Consider the following 18,670-nt stretch of genomic DNA (forward strand, 5'->3'; position numbering starts at 1 on the left):
AATTTTCTGGTGATGATCTACATTCCGGCAGGTTTTTTGTCTCACTGATCCATGATCAGCAGAGTTTTCCTTCAGCCTTACCTCAAAGCCGGAATGGATTTTGTCATTAGAATCTTAGGGGAGTCCTAGTATGCTAGATTGAGTCTATGTAAAAGTGATTTGGGAATAATCCTAACTATTTGGTTAGGTTATTTTATTACAAATTACTTGATCTGCTAGATTATATTTGTGTCGCAGAACTGGGTAGTCTATGACGGTCTATATCAAATGGGTTTTCCTCTTTGAGATGTAAAAATGTAAAAATCATGATGTAAAATGTCTTGAGTGTTACAAAAATAATTTATCCCCTCATAAGTCCTAGGTCCTAGGTAAATTTAAATTTTCCAAAGGGAAAATTCGTGGGTCCTTTAAAAAAATTAAATTTTAAAAGGTCCAGGGACTAAGGTTAATTGATTATTTTGCTAAATTTTATGCCCTTGGTCCCTAGGGTTAAGTCAAAGTCAAAATTTTGAGGAAATTAATTCAAAAATTTAATTTTTGAATTAATTAAAATGCATTTAATTGATAATTTCGAAATTTCCTCAATATTTAAAATTTCGACGAATGAGATTAAAAGAAATTTTGATCCTCATCAACGATCGAGATCGCTTTGACAAGGATCACTCGAACTAGCCGTTGGAAGATTTGTCTTTAAATAGGAGGTCAGTTGTCAGTTGAGATCATTCGATCTTTGAGTCGTGTGCTAAGTGAAAGCTCTCTTGTAATCGTTTTTCATGTGCAATAAAGAAAGACTTTGGGGTTAATTTCTGTTGGTGTTACTCTTCGTGGAAATGTTGTAAGATGTTTTATTTTCATGCATAGATTTCCTTTTAGTCATTGATGATAGCTTTATGAAGAGTGATTTAAGCACAGGTATCTTGCTTGATCACTGGGGTTTGAATGATAGTTTAAATTCTGAATTATATGGCAAGTATCTCCATTAAATCTGAATTTTATTGTCGTTCTCTCTCTCTACGTTAATGGTTGAATTGAGTTGTGTAGGAAATTCTTGATTTCAAGATCATCTGGCGTTTCGAGGAAGTTTTCAATTGGACTAGCCAACTCCCGATTATCATTTTCTGAAGGGCCCAGCTTGATTGAATCCCAGACTTATCATTAGAACTTCCGTTGTTGATGCATGAATGGTTTTCTCTGAAGCACATCACTTTAAATTTAAAATTTTGAAATATGTGTGGCATAAAGATAGATCTGCCTACTTAGAGCCTTTAGCTTGTAACTACTGTAATTATTTAGCTGGTTTTTGGGTTTTTTTAATTTCATCATTGTATATATTGTTTCTAGGTGTTTTGTTTTTACCATTGTAGGTTGCAGATATGAAGGTGAAGTCTAATTTTGAAACCAGATCTAGGCCCTGGAGGTTAAGATCTCGCCTCAGAATCAGCTCTTGCAGGGGTATTTATTTCAGATCTGGAAAATTTTTGTGGGGTTTTTCATCAGACAAATTTGAAGCAGAAGGATTTGAAATTTTTTATTAAGGTTTCTAGAGAATTTTGAGGGTTTTTCAGGGCCACCTGCCTATTGCTGCCTAGGGTTTCATTTGTATTGGAAAATTTTTTAATTTTTTTTAAGGAAGCTGTGTAAAACCCTTGCAGCTCTAAAGCGCTGTACCCAATACATTTCTTCTCTCAAGCAGCATTTGACATTAGCTTCTATTTCTGTGCATGCTGCCATCATAACCCTTTTCCCTGCAGTTTTTCGTGCCACCTCTCATCGCTGCCCACCATTAAAACATCAAACCAGCGTCATTCCCTTCTCGTCGCTGCTATTCTCGTCCATACTCCTGCAATCCTCTCACTGCCTATCCTCAAACATTTGCTACCACTGCATAACCCTCAACTTCCCTACGCAGCCTATCCCTCTCCTCCTTCCTCACCCGCAGTCTCTATCTCCCCATCCACTGGCCATTCCTCTCACGCTGCCTCTCATCCTCCACGCAGCCATCCGCAGCTGTAGCTTCAAACGCTCAGCTCCTCCCTCTTTACGTCTGCCCGCACGCTGCTCTCTCCCTCTTCATCTGTGTATCCATCTCTACTCCACACTTCGTAGCACCCTTCACGCATCTCTCTCATCCCACTATTCCAAAACCCTCAGCACCCTTCACGCAGTCACTCCCTCGTTGTCTGATCATTCCTTCGTTGCTATCGTTTTTCTTCAACCCTCACGCAACTCGCCTCACCTTCATGCATCACCATACCTTGGTCCTCATTCCGCACGCTCCTTTCTGTCTGCCCGTCGAGTCTCCTCCGCAGTCTCCAAGCTTTGTCGCTTCTCCCCTTCAACCTGCAAAACAAACCCTCGCCGCCATCCATTTCACTTTCTTCGCTGCATTCTTTGGCTCCTTTCACCTCCTTCGCTCCTCTGTCGTCATTGATTCTCTCCACCTGCACACATGCACAACAGCAAATACACTAACTTCTCGTTTCACTTGTATTTTATTTCTTTTATGTATTTTTTAAGTAGGATAGCTTAGGTTTAGTTTCATTTAGCTTCTTAGGGTAGCATTAAAACTTAAAACTATGAAGTGTGTTTTAGTTTGATTTAATTAAAAATCAAATTTCGATTTTAGATCCATCTTGTTTTATTTAGATTTTACTTTTTATTGTTAAGCATTTAAAAATCCTAAAAAAAAAAAAAAAATTAAAACTAAAAACTCCAAAAAAATAAAAAGGGTTAGATTTCAGGTTTTGACTTATTTTGTTTCATTTAGATTTAAATTTTTTTTTTTTTTTTTTTTAAGCTTAGTGTATATCAAGAAATTCACCTAGGGGATGATTACGCTGTCAAATTTAAATCTCCTTCTGGGTGTCTTTTTGTGTTAAAGACTATTGTGGTATCTGTATTTATCATTTTGCTATAGTTAAATGTGCTTGAACTCTTATATTTGAAAATTAACTATTGAAGTTGGTGAAATTTTCCTACATTTGGTTCTCTAAGCATACGTCTTTTAATTCTGGGATCAAAATTGGTGAATTTGTTAAATTTCATGGTTGATTATGATATTTAAAGCTTTGAGCATCTGTTAAACGTTGTGCATCCATTGAAATTGATCGCTATTGCTTGAATTTTTTTAATGCTCGTTACATGTTAGATGTTTGGCAAATATTTTCAAGCAATCGTTAATTATTCCCTAAGCAACACTTGATAATCATTTACTTGGATCATTGAGCCCATAAGGCACTGGTATTAATCATTTTTAATCAAATTATAAATCTTGCTGAGCCTTAATCAAGTATTTGATTGCCATGCTATGTCTCCCGAGCCGGATGATTCCCAACTAGTTCTCCGTCATCCCATTTATCCATAGGGTTTGCCCCCCTTAGCTTGCTGTAGGGAGACAGCTTAAACGGTGAGATTGGAGATCAGGGTGATAGCCCCCGATCTGAGCATTATCACGGAGCCTAGACACTCTGCGCAACAACATTTTTTGGCGCCGTTGCCAAGGATAGAGTTTTTCTGTCCTTGGTTTCTTCGACATTCATCTCATTTCTTTCCTCTCATCCTTTTTACCTCTCACCAGGATAAGTTCCTTGTCCTTGGCTCCTTGCTTTCTGGTTATTCCGTGTTAGACTTTTTGTCCAGGTGGCGACTCCACTTCATCTATCTTCTGCAAGAGTGTATACTAGAAGACATCCAAGTAGTTTGGTTAATCCTGCTCCTGATTCTAAAAGGGCTCTCAGAGTACGATTACACAAACTCTCTTCCCTTACCCTTCTTGTTAATCTTGGACAAGAAGCCCTCTCTGATATCCATTTGCTTTTTACTAGCTTAGTCGAGCACAACATCATGGACATATCTACCCCTTGTAACTTTGCTAACATACAAGGTTATCCCAATGATATTCCAAAGCATGGGATGGATAAGTTGCCTATCTTTCAGGGCAATAATGCAATTAGCACTAATTCTCATCTAAAATCTTTTAGTTCATGGCTGGGTAAGTATGCAAGGGCTGCTGATTTTAATCATGAAGATGTAAAAATGACTCTTTTTGTTCTTAACTTGGAGGGGGATGCGTTAGATTGGTTTATGGAAAAGCCTCAAAATTCATTTGATTCTTTGCAATCGATTGTTAACGCCTTTAAGGAAAAGTATGGAGATAAGACAGAAGGGAGACATCTCGTGAAAGCTATCAGTATCATTAAAACGAGAGAAAATGAGACTACAGAACAATTTAACAAGAGGTTTAATGATATTATTAAGGAATTACCTCAAGATTATAAACCTGCTGATAAATCTCTTCAGGACTTTTATATTGATGCCTTTAGCCCTGAGCCCTCTTACGAGTTAAGACATGCTAAACTTCTTGATTATAGGGACTAATAAGGCAGCATCTGGGAAGTTTGAAATCCCAGGTTTTGATAGGGCTTCAACGAAATTGAAAGAACCTAAAGGAAAAGAGGTTCAAGAACCTAATAATCATCTTCTTCCGAAATTAGTGCAAAAAATTGAAAGCATGGAGATTAACCAAGCGAAATTAACCTCTAACCATGCTAAGGAGATAACTACTTTGTAGAATAGGTTGGTCCAGATGGAAATAGCTCAAACGCAAAATTCCCAGCCTAGAAATAATAATAATCGAAATAATAATTGGTAGAAGAAAGGTCAATCTAGTGAGCAGAGACCACCTAGTCCGCTTGAACATACTAATTTGGTCGATGATGCTCCGCCTTATTGTCGAGCTTGTGATGCTCTTCATGAGGAGGCTTCTTGCCCCATAGTTAGGAGGATTTTTGATAATGGAATGTTTGGGGTAGGTAATCAAATAAATGTAGTGGGTAAAGTGTTTCCTTTGTCTATGAGAGACTAGATGGAAGTTAAGGAAAACAGTCAAGATGTTATGCATCCCACATCAGCTTTTAGTATAAATAATTTTGAGAGTGAAGATGATATTATGATTAAATTATATGGCGAAAAACCTTCTCCGGAGCAAATCATGGAAATCGCTAAAGATAAGGGTTTGACTTATCAAAGAAGGGATAAAGATCAAAGTGGGAATCAAATTCCCCCTCGAATTTTTAACCCGAGTTCAAACTCTAGATTAGATGTCAATTTGGGAAGTTGGTTTAGTAATGCAAAAATCTGGGTTCCTGTCTCCGAGATTGTGAAAATTCTTTCCCAAAGGGCTAAGTTACTAAAAGCTATTGAAGGTCCTCAAGTAAATGTTTCTCAACAGAAGGTACCAGAGGTTGATTATCAAGATGCTCCTATATATTTGCAAAGTTTAGATTCGGATAACAAGGATCGTCAGCCTTTCTTTATAACTTTGATGTTTAATGGATACAAATTGAATAATTGCATGCTGGATTTTGGCGCGTCAGCTTGTGTCATGACTAAGAGGGTCATGGAACAGCTTAATTTAAGAGTTTCTAGGCCTTACTACAATATATGTGCCATGGATTCTAAGAAGATTGAGGTTCACGGTTTGATCAAGGATTTACAAGTTCATTTATCAGTTTACCCTGACATTATGATTGTTATGGACATTGTTGTTGTTGATGTGCCTAATGCTTGGGGTATGCTTTTATCTAGAAAATGGGCCTCTGATCTAGGAGTGAGTATTCAAATGAATTGGTCATATGCTATGATTCCTTCTCCTAGAGGTGATGGATTTGTGAGACTTAATAGAGAGCCCGAGAGAAGATTCCATGTTGAAGACCCTAAGAGACCTCATAATGAGATAATTAAAGAACAATCTGACATTTTATCATGTCTAATTTCATAGTTCTTCCCGATGATAAGGTTGATAAAAATATTAGGGATCTCAATGATATAGTTTGGTACATGAATTTTGATGGTGCATCGTCTAGGCATGGTAAAGGTGCAAGAATAGTGTTAAAATCACCCGTTGGTCATATTTTCAAGTTTGCCTATCAATTGGAATTTGAAGCAACCAACAACGTTGCTGAGTATGAAGCTTTGTTGTTGGGTCTTGAGTTGGCAAAGGCTTTAAGAATTAAGTTGCTTAGCATCAATGGGGATTCTGACTTAATTATCATGCAAATTAAAAATAAATTTAAATGTAAAAATCAAAGGTTAAGGAATTATCGAAATGATGTATGGGATACTGTGGAACACTTTGATGCCCTTGACCTTGAGGCCATCCCAAGAGAGCAGAATAATTCGGCAAATGAGCTTGTTGTAGCTGCTTCTGCTTTGCAGTTATCTGATGGGCTGATTAAGGATAACGTAAAAATGGAAGTTATATTTAGGCCTTCCGTTCCAGATAGCTCAGAGCATTGGCAAATTTTTGATGACGAGAAACAAGTGATTCGTTTTCTTGATGATTTGGATGAGTTTGAAAATTTTCGGATAGATTCTAAGGAGGATGGGTCTAATGATCATGAGGATATCATAAATCCTACTCCTAGGAATGTGGTTTCTTTAGAGCAGCACTTTGACCGGCATGATGCCACAAAGTTGAAGGAGGAAAATAAAATGGATCTAGGCAAATACATCGAGGTAAACATTGGTACTTCTAGGGATCCAAAGATTATTAAAATTGGTAAGGGTACTAATATTGAAGAAAGAAAAAAGTTAACCAATTTACTTCGTGAATATCGAGATGTTTTAGCATTTTCTTATGATGAATTAAAAGGTTATAGGGAAGATGTCATGGAACACACTATCCCTTTGAAAGATGAAAATGCTAAACCCTTTCGTCAAAAGCTTAGGCAGATAAATCCTAAGTTAGCCCCTTTGGTTCAAAAGGAGTTTTCAAAGATGCTTGCAGCAGGAATTATTGCTCAAATGAGGCATTCAACATGGTGTTCCAACCTGGTGATTGTTAGGAAAAAGAATGGTACAATAAGACTTTGTGTCAATTTTCGAAACCTTAATCTAGCATGTAAGAAAGATAATTACCCTTTGCCAAACATGGAGACTATGTTGCAAAGAGTAACTGGTTCTAGAATGATGTCATTGCTAGATGGTTTTTCTGGGTATAATCAGGTATGGGTTAAGAAGAAAGATCGTCACAAAACTATATTCACAACACTATGGAGTACTTTCGAATATATTAGAATGCCGTTTGGATTAAACAATGCTAGGGCTACATTTCAGAGGGCTATGGATTATGCTTTCAAGGGTTTAATTGGGAAATTTATCGAAATCTATCAAGATGATCTTACTGTTTTTTTCTAAAGATGGGATTAGTCATGTAAGTCATCTTAGGCAAGTTTTTGATAGATGAGTTTGTTTTTGGGGTAACTGAAGGGAAATTACTTGGTCACGTCATTTCTAAAGATGGAATCAAGATTGATCTTGAAAGAGTTGAGGCAATCCAAAAGATTCCTCTTCCCCATAATCTTAAATCCCTTCAGTCTTTCCTTGGAAAAACAAATTTTCTTAGAAGATTTATTCCAAATTACGCAAAAGTAGCTAAACCTATTCAAAGTCTTCTGAAAAAAGATGTAAAATTTGTTTGAAAAGAAGACGACAAAAGGGCTTTTCAAGAGATCAAAGGTGCTATTGCAAGAGCCGTTGTTTTAGTCTGTCCTGATTACTCTAAGGATTTCATTATTTTCTCTTTCGCTTCTGAGGATACCATTGCTGGTGTCTTATTGCAGAAAAATAAAGATGGTCATGAGCAGCCTATTGCTTTCATGAGTAGAGCGCTTCAAAATTCTGAATTAAAGTACAATACCATGGAAAAGCAAGCCTATGCCTTAGTCAAATCTCTTAAGCATTTCAAGACTTATGTGGGTTATTCCAAAATCATTGCTTTTGTCCCACATTCTGTGGTTAAAGATATATTGACTCAAACTAGTTGCTTAAGGACTCGTGCTAGGTGGGTTACTAAAATAGAAGAATATGATTTAGAGATTACACCCACCAAGTTAGTCAAAGGCCAAGGCTTGGCTCAAATGATGATCGAAGGTAATGAAAAAGCTCTTGGTTTGATTTGTCTTAACGATCTATCTTCGCCTGAGCTGCAAATATTAGGAGAGCATGAGTGGTACAAGGACATTATTTATTACTTGGTAAATCTTACATGTCCTAAGTTAAATGTGCTTGAATTCTTATATTTGAAAATTAACTATTGAAGGTGGTGAAGTTTTCCTGGATTTGGTTCTCTAAGCATACGTCTTTTAATTCTGGGATCAAAATCGGTGAATTTGTTAAATTTCGTGGTTGATTAAGATATTTAAAGCTTTGAGAATCTGTTAAACATTGTGCATCCATTGAAATTGATCGCTATTGCATGAATTTTTTTTTATGCTTGTTACATGTTAGATGTTTGGCAAATATTTTCAGGCAATTGTTAATTATTCCCTAAGCAACACTTGATAATCATTTACTTGGATCATTGACCCCATAAGGCACTGGTATTAATCATTTTTAATTAAATTATAAATCTTGCTGAGCCTTAATCAAGTATTTGATTGCCTCACTGTGTCTCCCAAGCCGATTGATTCCCAACTGATTCTCCGTCATCCCATTTATCCATAGGGTCTGCCCCCCTTAGCTTGCTGTAGGGAGACAGCTTAAACGGGGAGATCGGGGATCGGGGTGACAACCCCCGATTTGAGCATTGTCACAGTGCCTAGACACTCCGCGCGACAACAGGCGGCAAAAAATCACTTAGTGGAAAGTGGCCCCCACCAATAAAATAATATTAAAAAGGAATCTAGAAACTTGGAGAAGACTCAATGAAAAGTTATAAAAGGAGGGTGGGGCTCATTTTCTAGGTATTCTATCCTATCATTTTCTCATTGCCATTGGAGACAAGCTCAAGGGAGCTTCAGCCGAGGGTTTCAAGCAGAAATCCTCACAATAGTTATATTGGATCTCTTGCCACCCTAGCTAATCACTTCCAATTTTGGTGGACTCTCTTGCCACCCTAGTTGGAAATTTTATTATTGGGATTTGCAACTAATCTTGTTGTAAGTCGGGAGCAATTCGATTTTTGCAGGAGACCAAGCTACTTCAAGAATGCTGAATTTTCCCTCCAGCACTAGGGCCGAATTGTTTATCTTGCTAATCAAATCAGAGGCTGAGTCATCTATCCTGCCCATTTCGCTCAAGTTAAAGGAGAAAGGATGAGTTTCTTAATGTAATCTGAGCACAGTTTCCCATTTAATAGTTGGATGAGTTGAAGTTCCCACTGTTAGGTCAAGATTCCCTGAGGAAAAGGAGGTTGAATCACCTTGTCTTGCTGCTGGTCAAATTACTATATACTGGGCCGAATTGGCAGTGATATTGGAGTGTTTGGGAGCCATGAGTTCCTTCATTGCTAAACTGTTCGTTCCCATTTTTGTTGACTGATGTGGATGAGATGAGAAGACGAGTTTCCTCCCACAAGTGCTAGACATAGACAAAGAGCTGGTGTTGGGACAAGTTCTACTCTTTATTTGTTGGTCAGTTAACACGCTGTGATATACACAAATTTCTAGGAGAGCGAGCCACCTCACTTTTGCTGGTAGAGACATGCATATTCTTTGAAGCTGAGTAAGTTACCTCTGCTAGACTTTAAAGACATTCTTTGAGCTTATCTTCTCAAATTTACACTACTGTCTTCATTCTTTGAGCGCATGAGATTAAGAACTCTTTTAGTGTAACACTGCTGTCAGAATCCCAAGAAAGATGAATTGCCCATCATGGTTACCAAGAAGGCTTCCTCAGTTCAAATTTCATACCAAACAGTATAAAAGACGTGTTCCTCTTAGGAGTCAAAATTACAAAAAAAAGGAATTTCATTTGGGGAAGCTAAGGTTAAACCTGTTTTGTTGGATGCTTCAAAGGAAGTTGGTACAGAAAATGGCATTATATTTTCCAATGCCTGTAATGCATTGGGAATCCCTGATTCTATGGCTGACAATAAATGCTAAAATATAGTCCTAGAATGTGAGAGTTGCATCTTACATTAATAAAAAACATAGTTGCCGATGTGCTTAGACAATAGAAACCTGAGATAGTATTTCTAGAGAACTCCAAATTACAGGATTTCCTGTTAAAGATTTTTTCTGATTCTAATTGGAATAGCCTTCGGAGGTTCACAAAAGATGTCAATGGTAAAGGTGGGTCTTTCTGAGGCATCGTTCTTTTCTTAGGTTTCAGCTTTCTTCGGAAGGGGGCAAGAGGTGCAACGCATATAGTGTAATGCAATTGTTGCTAATCTCTCTTGGTATGTTCTATTTATTCTTTGAATTCAGCATTGGAAAGGATTCAAATTTGGGTTTGATTCAACAAATTGTCCCAATTTAAAACCGACAAGAATTTCTATTTGTTCAGAAAGCTGATCAAGAATTTGGTTTTAACACGTATAGTCTGTAATTGTTGCATCTGAATTGGCTATCAAACCGCTCTTTCAGCTATTCACCCCGTCTAAATTTGGCCTGTAACAACTTAAATGATGTGGGAAATATTCGATCTCTGTCGTGTAAGTTATTTATTGAAATTTGCAGTCTCCTGCCATATATTTCATCAGGCTGCTCCCAACTAATGCTGGCTCAGGTTTGAACCAACCTGGACAAAATTCCGACCTTTATATACTGGATTTCCTTGGAAAAATAGGGGAAAATGTGGATGGACACGAAAATAAAGCCTATGTTGTTGACTCTTCTTTGCTGAGTTACAATAGATTTTTCTTTATATGTTTGCTGTGGCTCAAGAAATTATTGTTGTATATGTTAGATCAGATACCATTTCTAGTTGTTCATATAGCACATTTTGTATCCGCGTAGACATTTAAACATCCTAAGTGGGTTAAAATGTCCATGAGAGGATATATTAAGTATTTTACGTGTATACCGGTTAGCTGTTATATATTAAAAGGCCAAACACTATTGCAATACAAAACAATGAAGGAAACTTAAAATCACTGGAGAAAACAAATCAACAAATTATATACCTTTGTTCGTCGATACACTGGACGCTGGTATAAATGTCCAATGCCAAGAATAGAGCGATCAATCATTCCAACAGCATTACAGGCCGGACCAAGGTTGCCTCTTACGCCACATTTGACCTGCAATGAAGAAAAACTCCTCGAATCAAAGAAATGACACAATAGATAGATTTTTTGTCTTCTATCTCCCTAGTCATCGACTTCTCTTAAACACGCAACAAGAGACATACCATCTTGTGGAAAACTTCTTAAAAGATGTTCATTGTAAATTACTGCAATTAGTTAATGTTGGATCTGAATTCATCATTAATCTTACTTTTACCTTTTCAAGGATAGCTTATTATACACTATTTAATACCTTTTCAAGTATAGCTTATTATACAATATTTAAGGAGATTAGAAGCCATGGGCATGCATTTAGGAATGGTTCTGTTATCCTCCATAAAGATCATTCTTTTATCCTACATAAAGGTATCACATGGAGTTGAGAAATTGACTTAAAATTGAAATTTTTATTAATGGCCGGTAAATACCAAAATAGAACATAGGTCAAAGAGTCTGACTACGACCAGCAATAATATCCAGAAAAAGGTCAAGTGCAAAGGACCCTCTAAAATAATATAAATGAAAATGAAAATGAAAGATGGAGAGGTTTATCATTCCTATATCTATGCATAAGCCTTATATTGCTTCTTAGTCAACGCATTCAGTAGTAAAAAGAAAAACAAATACAAAATAAAAACTAATATGTTATGAAAGAACTTGTAAACCACCTAATATGGGCATATCATCTGGCAATTGCCATAAATTTACATCTAGGATAAACATAAGGAATGTTTAGGATTATTGTTGTACTAGATATATGTTCTGGCTTATCCCTGTCTGTTGGTGGATGGGAGGATGATATGGGACACTCTGTTAATGACATCCCACGCATCCTGGGGCAGTGGCAATATTCCACCCTATCAAGGGGCCATTTAAGGCACACACCCAATGTCCTTTGAGATGCACAAGATTGCTTGGACATCCCTTAACTTACCAAAGGATGTCTGGAGTGTAAAACCCACAATCTTTTATTCAATTATATATATATATATATATATATATATATATATATATATATATATATATAGATATATATCGAGAGAGAGAGAGAGCCTCCTCGTGGGATGGCAAAGTGGTTGGCACAATGGGATGTTCTCCCCTCCACTTGGTTTCAAACCCCACAAGGGGACATTTTCGGCCCATTGTGATAAGGCTCAAGGAGTAGGCTCTCCCACCGTCGTGGAGTCTCGGCCCCTGCTATGTGGCTTTAGACTTTAAGTATGGAACATTGACTTTCTATTTTGAAATGTTTTGTCTTGAAATCAAGGGTAAAGTAAGACATATGATTTATTATTATTATTATTATTATTATTTATTACACTTTTATGCATATTTATTTCTTATTTTTTATTATTACTTAGCTTTAGACTTTAAGTAGGGAACATTGACTTTCTATTTTGAAATGCTTTGTCTTGAAATCAAGGGCAAAGTAAGATTTGATTCGTGAACTTTGTTGATATTTTGTAGCATCGGGAGGTATTCCCGCATGACAAGAGGCCTCCTAAGTAAGCTTAAGAAAATTATGAAAATAAAAATTAAAAAAAATCTTTTTTTCTTCATGTAGGCTCAAAATGGACAAGTCAACCCCACCATGAAAGGGTGTTTCCCTTGGTCAAATTCACCCATTTGACCTATATAAATACATGATGTGCTACTCCACTTTTATAATCAGCATCAACACATCGTATCTCTTTAAGAGTACTCGCATGTGTGGAGAAAGGAGGAAGAATTAACTAATTTGAACAAACTAGTTTCTTGACTATTTGACCAAGCTTTGACCGAGTCAACAAAGCTATTATTTGACCGAGTTTGACTCACTGTTTAACCGAGATACATGGTCAAGTTTGACCACAAAGAGGCTAAGTTTGATGCTAGAGAAGCATGAGTTGACCGCAAGTTTGACTACAGGTTTGAGTTTGACCGCAAGAGTCAACCATAGGTCCAACTTGACCGAAGGCACTAAGGGCGAGAGCATGACATCTTACTTGTCCAGGAGATGTCCAGGTTGACACATTTTAGGGACGAATTCGCTATAGCTGGAGAGACAATTGTTGAGTAGGAGCTAGTGCATATACATTAAAATTGGCAACTAGGGCCAAACTCCACATGGGTCATCTTATTTATGACAGCTGATATTTTTCTTGGATTCCTCTCTCCGAGAGGTGTAGGATTGATCTAGAGATCATCCGATTCTGACATGTACAAATGAAGTTATGAATTTATTTTGATTATGGACAAATTGTCAAGGTCGGCCAACAAACTCATGTAGGCTCAGAAGCCCAACAGTCATGTCTATTCATCCTCAACGTTTGCTATAAATACATGATGCCTCATCCTCATTTGGACACACTCATCTTCACACATCTCTCTCTCTCTCCTCATTGATTGGGTACAGATTTCTGGGCAATCTCTCTCTCCACACGTGCGAAGGAAAGGAAGGGAAATTTTTGTTTTGGATATTGACCAGGTTTGACCGAATTTCCAGATTGTTGTTTTGGGCGGCGTTGACCATCTTTGACTGCAGTTTTGTGTGAGGAATTTATGTTTGGGCAGGTCGCATTTCTGGGCATAGAAATCGAGGCAATCTGTTGATTGCGGCTAGCGCTAACCGCAGGTTGACATTTGACCAGAGTTTGACTAGGCTGATTTCGGATTCATCTTGTTGTTTGGAGGCCAAAGTTGACTGAAGTTGACCAAATTGTTGAGGGTCAAATCTACACTGCTGACCAATGTTGACTTTTTTGGTTAGGGCTCTTTTGCTGTTGTTATAACTTATCAGATTTGTAAATTGTACTATCTCTCTCTATTGAACTATTGAAGACTATAAGAAGAATTGATCAAGGGTTTCCCCACATTGGGGTTTTTCCCTGGCTAGTGCCACATCTTGTGTCCTCTTGTCTTGGCTTGTCTTCTACCGTTTATGTTTATGTTCTATCTGCATTTTACTATCATGTTGATGTGATTGCTAAACTGGATATTGATATTGGGCTAACAAAGAAATTGAAGTAAAATTGCTCTTAAGCATAGAACATACCACTGTTGCCTAAAATTAACATGGTATCAGAGGTGAGGTGAAGACAAAGCCCAAGCAAGAGTGAAAGAGCAATCACCAAAGACAGTTGGTCAAGGACAAAAGGCTCAATGGGTTCCTCATCCCACTTCTCGGCTGAAGACAAGCTTCGTGAAAAGTCTGACTATCATGGATGGAAGATGCCTCTTGATTTGACCTTGGAAGAACAAGAAGTGTTGGATTATGTGAAGAGTAAAATCCCTGAGCCTCCTTCAAATGCACTGGCTGCTGCGAAGACCAAGTACAATAAGGCTGAAGTCAACACGAAAATGATTATCAGAGATTCCATTGACAAGCATCTGGTGGCCTACATCTCCGATTTGAACACCTCCAAGGAGATCTACGATAGGTTGATCAGCATGTTCAAGGTTAGTGATGCAAATCAAATTTTATTTCTCAAAAATAAGTTGAAGGATATTAAGAAGGGCAAGGACGAGGGTATTGAATCCTATTTCTTATGGATCACTGAGATCAAGAATGATATACTTTTGATTGGAGAGGTCATTCCTAACAGCGAACTGTTAAAATTTCTAAGTCTAACCCATTAGAAATTCTCCGTGCATTATCTAGTTTATTTCACCTACTTGTTTAATTTCTTAACAAGTTATTTAACCATATAAATATTGAAAATAAACACAAATGCAATCTCAACCATCTACAAATCATCAACTGAAAGAATACACAAACACACAAGGGGCAGCGTTATTTTTGGGCAATCGTCCTCGGAAAAACCCAATTTGGAAAAACTGGTGTAGCAGTTCTAAGGGTTTTATTATTAAGCAACTTTTTTAGTACAACTAGGTGCCAAACTGGCTCACTCGACAGAGAAATCAATCTGGCAGTAATACCTCTTTTCGAAAGTAGATATTTGGCAAGTCTGCTCCACGAAAATCTCTCCAACGCCTCTCTGAGGCGCTACGTCACCCTGGAACCCTCTGCGTCATCCTTTTGATGCTTTGCGTAGGCTCTCTGGCCCTTTGCGTCACTCACACACACGAAAATCTCTCCAACGCCTCTTTAAGGCTCTACATCAACGTGGAACTCTCTGCGTCATCCTTCTAATGCTTTGCGCAGGCTCTCTGGTCCTTTGCGTCACTCATGCAGGCCCTAGTAGCCTCTGCGCAATCCCTCTGGCCCTTTGCGTGGCTCCTGTTGGCTTTGTGTAGCCTTCTCTGCCTCTACGCTGGTCCTTCGGCACTATCTCTGCCTCTCTGATATGCACTCACTGCCCCTCACTGCAACTCTGATCACTGGTTTGATTTCTCTCAGCAAACCCCACTCCAGAAAATCGAACTGACTGATCAATCTTGGTGTATCTCCAAATGACCCTTAGGCCTCCTCTTCTACTTTTTCTGTTGAGTCTTCAACAGTCGAGATTAAATCTCTAATCAACAACTAAGATTAGATTTGGCTTGATCCATGTCATTTAGAACCTTCTCACCCAGTTTTATATTAATACCCATTCATATTTTTATTTTCATAAGTTTAGACTTAGGAACCCATTAAAAATATTAATTATTTTAATATCTCTCTAACCAGGTGGAATTTCCCCAAACCATTTTTGGGTCTTGGAGATCTCATGTGCTTTAGCCTCTCCGCCAATTTTCATGGCTAGAGCACATCTGATGCTACCCCAAATCAACACTCCCTCTTACCGAGGAATGTGCCCTAGTTATGCTACACCACTGAACATCACCTTGATCATTTGGCACCGGTACCTGTGCTGATGCTTGTCCTACTGCCTAATATCCACTGCATTGTTGCCTCTTGTACTTTTGCCCATGGCTCTGCCACTGCCACTGCCACTGCGACATCCGTATTGTAGCTCCCTCTGCATTCGTGTTGTCGCTGATCCTTCCTCCCAACACTGCAACTCTCTCTCATAATGATGCATCGTGTTGCCCATAGCACTACTACTGCTACTGCTGCACTACAACTCAATTACTGAGAAGTAAGTAACTGATCTACCCAACCACTGACATCGTTGTCAGGCTAGAAGCCCTCCTGATGCTGAAGCTCCCTCTACTGCTATCCTGTGCTCCCTCTGCTGCCTTTGCATTGCTGCAACAACTTTGTGCCTCTCGCATTGCTACAAACACCTCTATGCCTTTTTGCACTGCTACAGCCTCCTTTGTGCTCTCACACTGCTGCAACCCTCACTGCGCTGCTACCGATCCCTACTCTCTAGCACTGTTCTGCCGCTCCATCTGCATCTTGCTTCTACCGACAACCATCATCCTGCTAATATCTCTCGGGGCTCCCGCAGCCGGATATGATCCAAGAGTTTGGGTACCTCAAGGATCCTGCACCACATCTTCTGTAGTCCTCCTGACTACAGCTCGATGTCTCCCCACCTCTTCTCTAGAGATGCATGAGCACTCATGGCACAGTCATCATCAGTCTCTACTTCCTTCTCTGCCTTAGTCGGCGCTGCCTTGGAGTCAGAAGCTTCTCCCTTATTCTTCTTCCTGGGACACTGGGTTGCATAATGACCCAGCTCCCCACAATGGAAGCACTTTATCTTGGAGATGTCCTTCTTCTTCCTCTTCCCTTGTTGTCCCACAAATGCCAGAGCCACATCCTCCTCCTCCTCTTTCTTGATTCGACCCCCTTTGCTGCTACTTCCCGTCTTGGTCAGTCGTCTGATCTCTTCTTGGCGAAGAGCTTCCCACATCTCTTCCCAACCTGGAAGATTCGCTCTGCCCAAAATGCTTTGGACGAATGTCTCCCACTCCTCGGAGACTGCGTTCAGGGCAGTCCTCACCATGAACTTCTGATCCGAAATGGCCCCTATGGAAGTAAGTTGGTCCCGAATCTCCTGCAACTTGCTGAGGAATAGATCTATTTGCTCCCCCTTCTACATCTGATACAACCGTAGTTGATTCTTCAGTAGCATCCTCCTCTACATGAAAGTGCTTTGATACAATGTCATCAAGGTATCCCACATCTCCTTTGTTGTATTCTTCTCGGCAATATACTGAACTACATGATCCTTGACCCATCAAGGATTATGCACTTTGCCTTGGCCATTGCATCCCCATACCTTTTGTTATCAGCTAGGTCGTCTGGGATAGCCACAATTCTCAAGGCAAAGGCCTTGATGCGATGTCTATCCAGAATAGACATGATCATGGCCTTCCAAATGACAAAGTTGGATGCTCCGTCCAACCTGTCCTGATCCCTCAGTCCATTCATTGCCATCTCCGCTCTTCTCTTCGACTCCCTCTGAGTTTCTACTTCCCTCCTGGAAGTTCTCTTCTTGACTCCCTCTGAGTCTCGATTTCCTTCCTAAAAATCCTTCTGCCAATAGTCGAATCGCTCATCTTCAATCCCCTTTGCTCTTGAAACATTGATCTGGACTTCTTGGCTAGAAATCTGCCTAGGTAGCGACTCCCTCTACCTTGGTTCTATCCTGTTAGGTACTGTTCTGCTTCAACAGCAACAGCACACCACCAGCTTCACAATCCACAATCTGCCCACAGCTCCTAGGCCCTAGCAAGGCTGAATCACTCCTCTGGCCAACTGCGTCACTCCTACCTGGCTGAGCAGGATGATGTGGCTCTTCGTGAGCCTCTTCTGCCTTTCACTGCTTTTGCTCTAGCCCTCTCTCTGGCTCGAACTGATGACGCAGGCCCTCTGCGTCACTCCTTCTCTGCTGCTTTCTACTTAAGAACAACTTTTGACTCTCAGGACAGCTGTTTCTGCTGCAAATTTTCTACTTTTATCTGGTGCCTTTAGCTCTCCTGTGATCTGCAACCCTCTGATACCATGTTGAAATTTATAATTCTAACCCATTAGAAATTCTTCTTGCACTATCTGATTTATTTCAGCTACTGTTTAATTTCTTAACAAGTTATTTAACCATATAAATATTGGAAATAAACACAAATGCAGTCTCAACCATCTACAGATCATCAACTAAAAGAATAGACAAACACACAAGGGACACCGTTATTTTTGGACAATCGTCCTCGAAAAAACCAAATTTGGGAAAACCAATGCAGCAATTCTGAGGGTTTTATTATTAAGCAACTTTGAGTACATTGGGTGCCAAACTGGCTCACCCGCCAGAGAAATCAACCTGGCAATAATACCTCTTTTCGGAAGCAGATATTCGGCAAGTCTGCGCCACGAAAATCTATCCAACGCCTCTCTGAGGCTTTGCGTCAGCCCTCCTGGCGTCTGCATCAGCCTTTTGATGCCCTACGCAGGCTCTTTGGCCCTCTGCGTCACTCACACAGGCCGTGGTAGCCTCTACGCAATCCCTCTGGCCCTTTGCGTGGCTCTTGCTAGCTCTGCGTAGCCTTCTCTGCCTCTGCACTAGTCCTTCAGCACTATCTTTTCCTGTCTACTATGCACTCACTGCCCCTCACTGCAACTCTGATCACCGGTTCAATTTTTCTTAGCAAACGCCGCTCCAGAAAATCAAACTGACTAATCAATCTTGGTGTATCTTCAATTGACCCTCAAGCTGCCTCTTATACTTTTTCTGTTGAGTCTTCAACAGCCGAGATTAAATCTCTAATCAATGGCTAAGATTAGATTTGGCTTGATCCATGTCATTTAGAACCTTCTCACCCAATTTTATATTA

General features: G+C 39.3%; 1 protein-coding gene across 1 annotated transcript in view; it reads right to left on the minus strand.

Annotated features, from left to right (window-relative positions):
- LOC149204474 (uncharacterized) overlaps window positions 1-18,670 on the minus strand; it is a 325,325-nt gene that overhangs the window by 187,110 nt on the left and 119,545 nt on the right. Inside the window, exon 6 of the mRNA XM_089397135.1 lies at window positions 10,907-11,023. Within this exon, the coding sequence (XP_089253261.1) occupies window positions 10,907-11,023 (117 nt within the window). The remainder of the gene's footprint in view (window positions 1-10,906; window positions 11,024-18,670) is intronic.

The sequence above is a fragment of the Pinus tabuliformis genome, chromosome 1_2, assembly GCF_031772625.1.
Source record: "Pinus tabuliformis cultivar Carrire ecotype Pingquan chromosome 1_2, CPIR1, whole genome shotgun sequence".
Classification (NCBI taxonomy): domain Eukaryota; kingdom Viridiplantae; phylum Streptophyta; class Pinopsida; order Pinales; family Pinaceae; genus Pinus; species Pinus tabuliformis.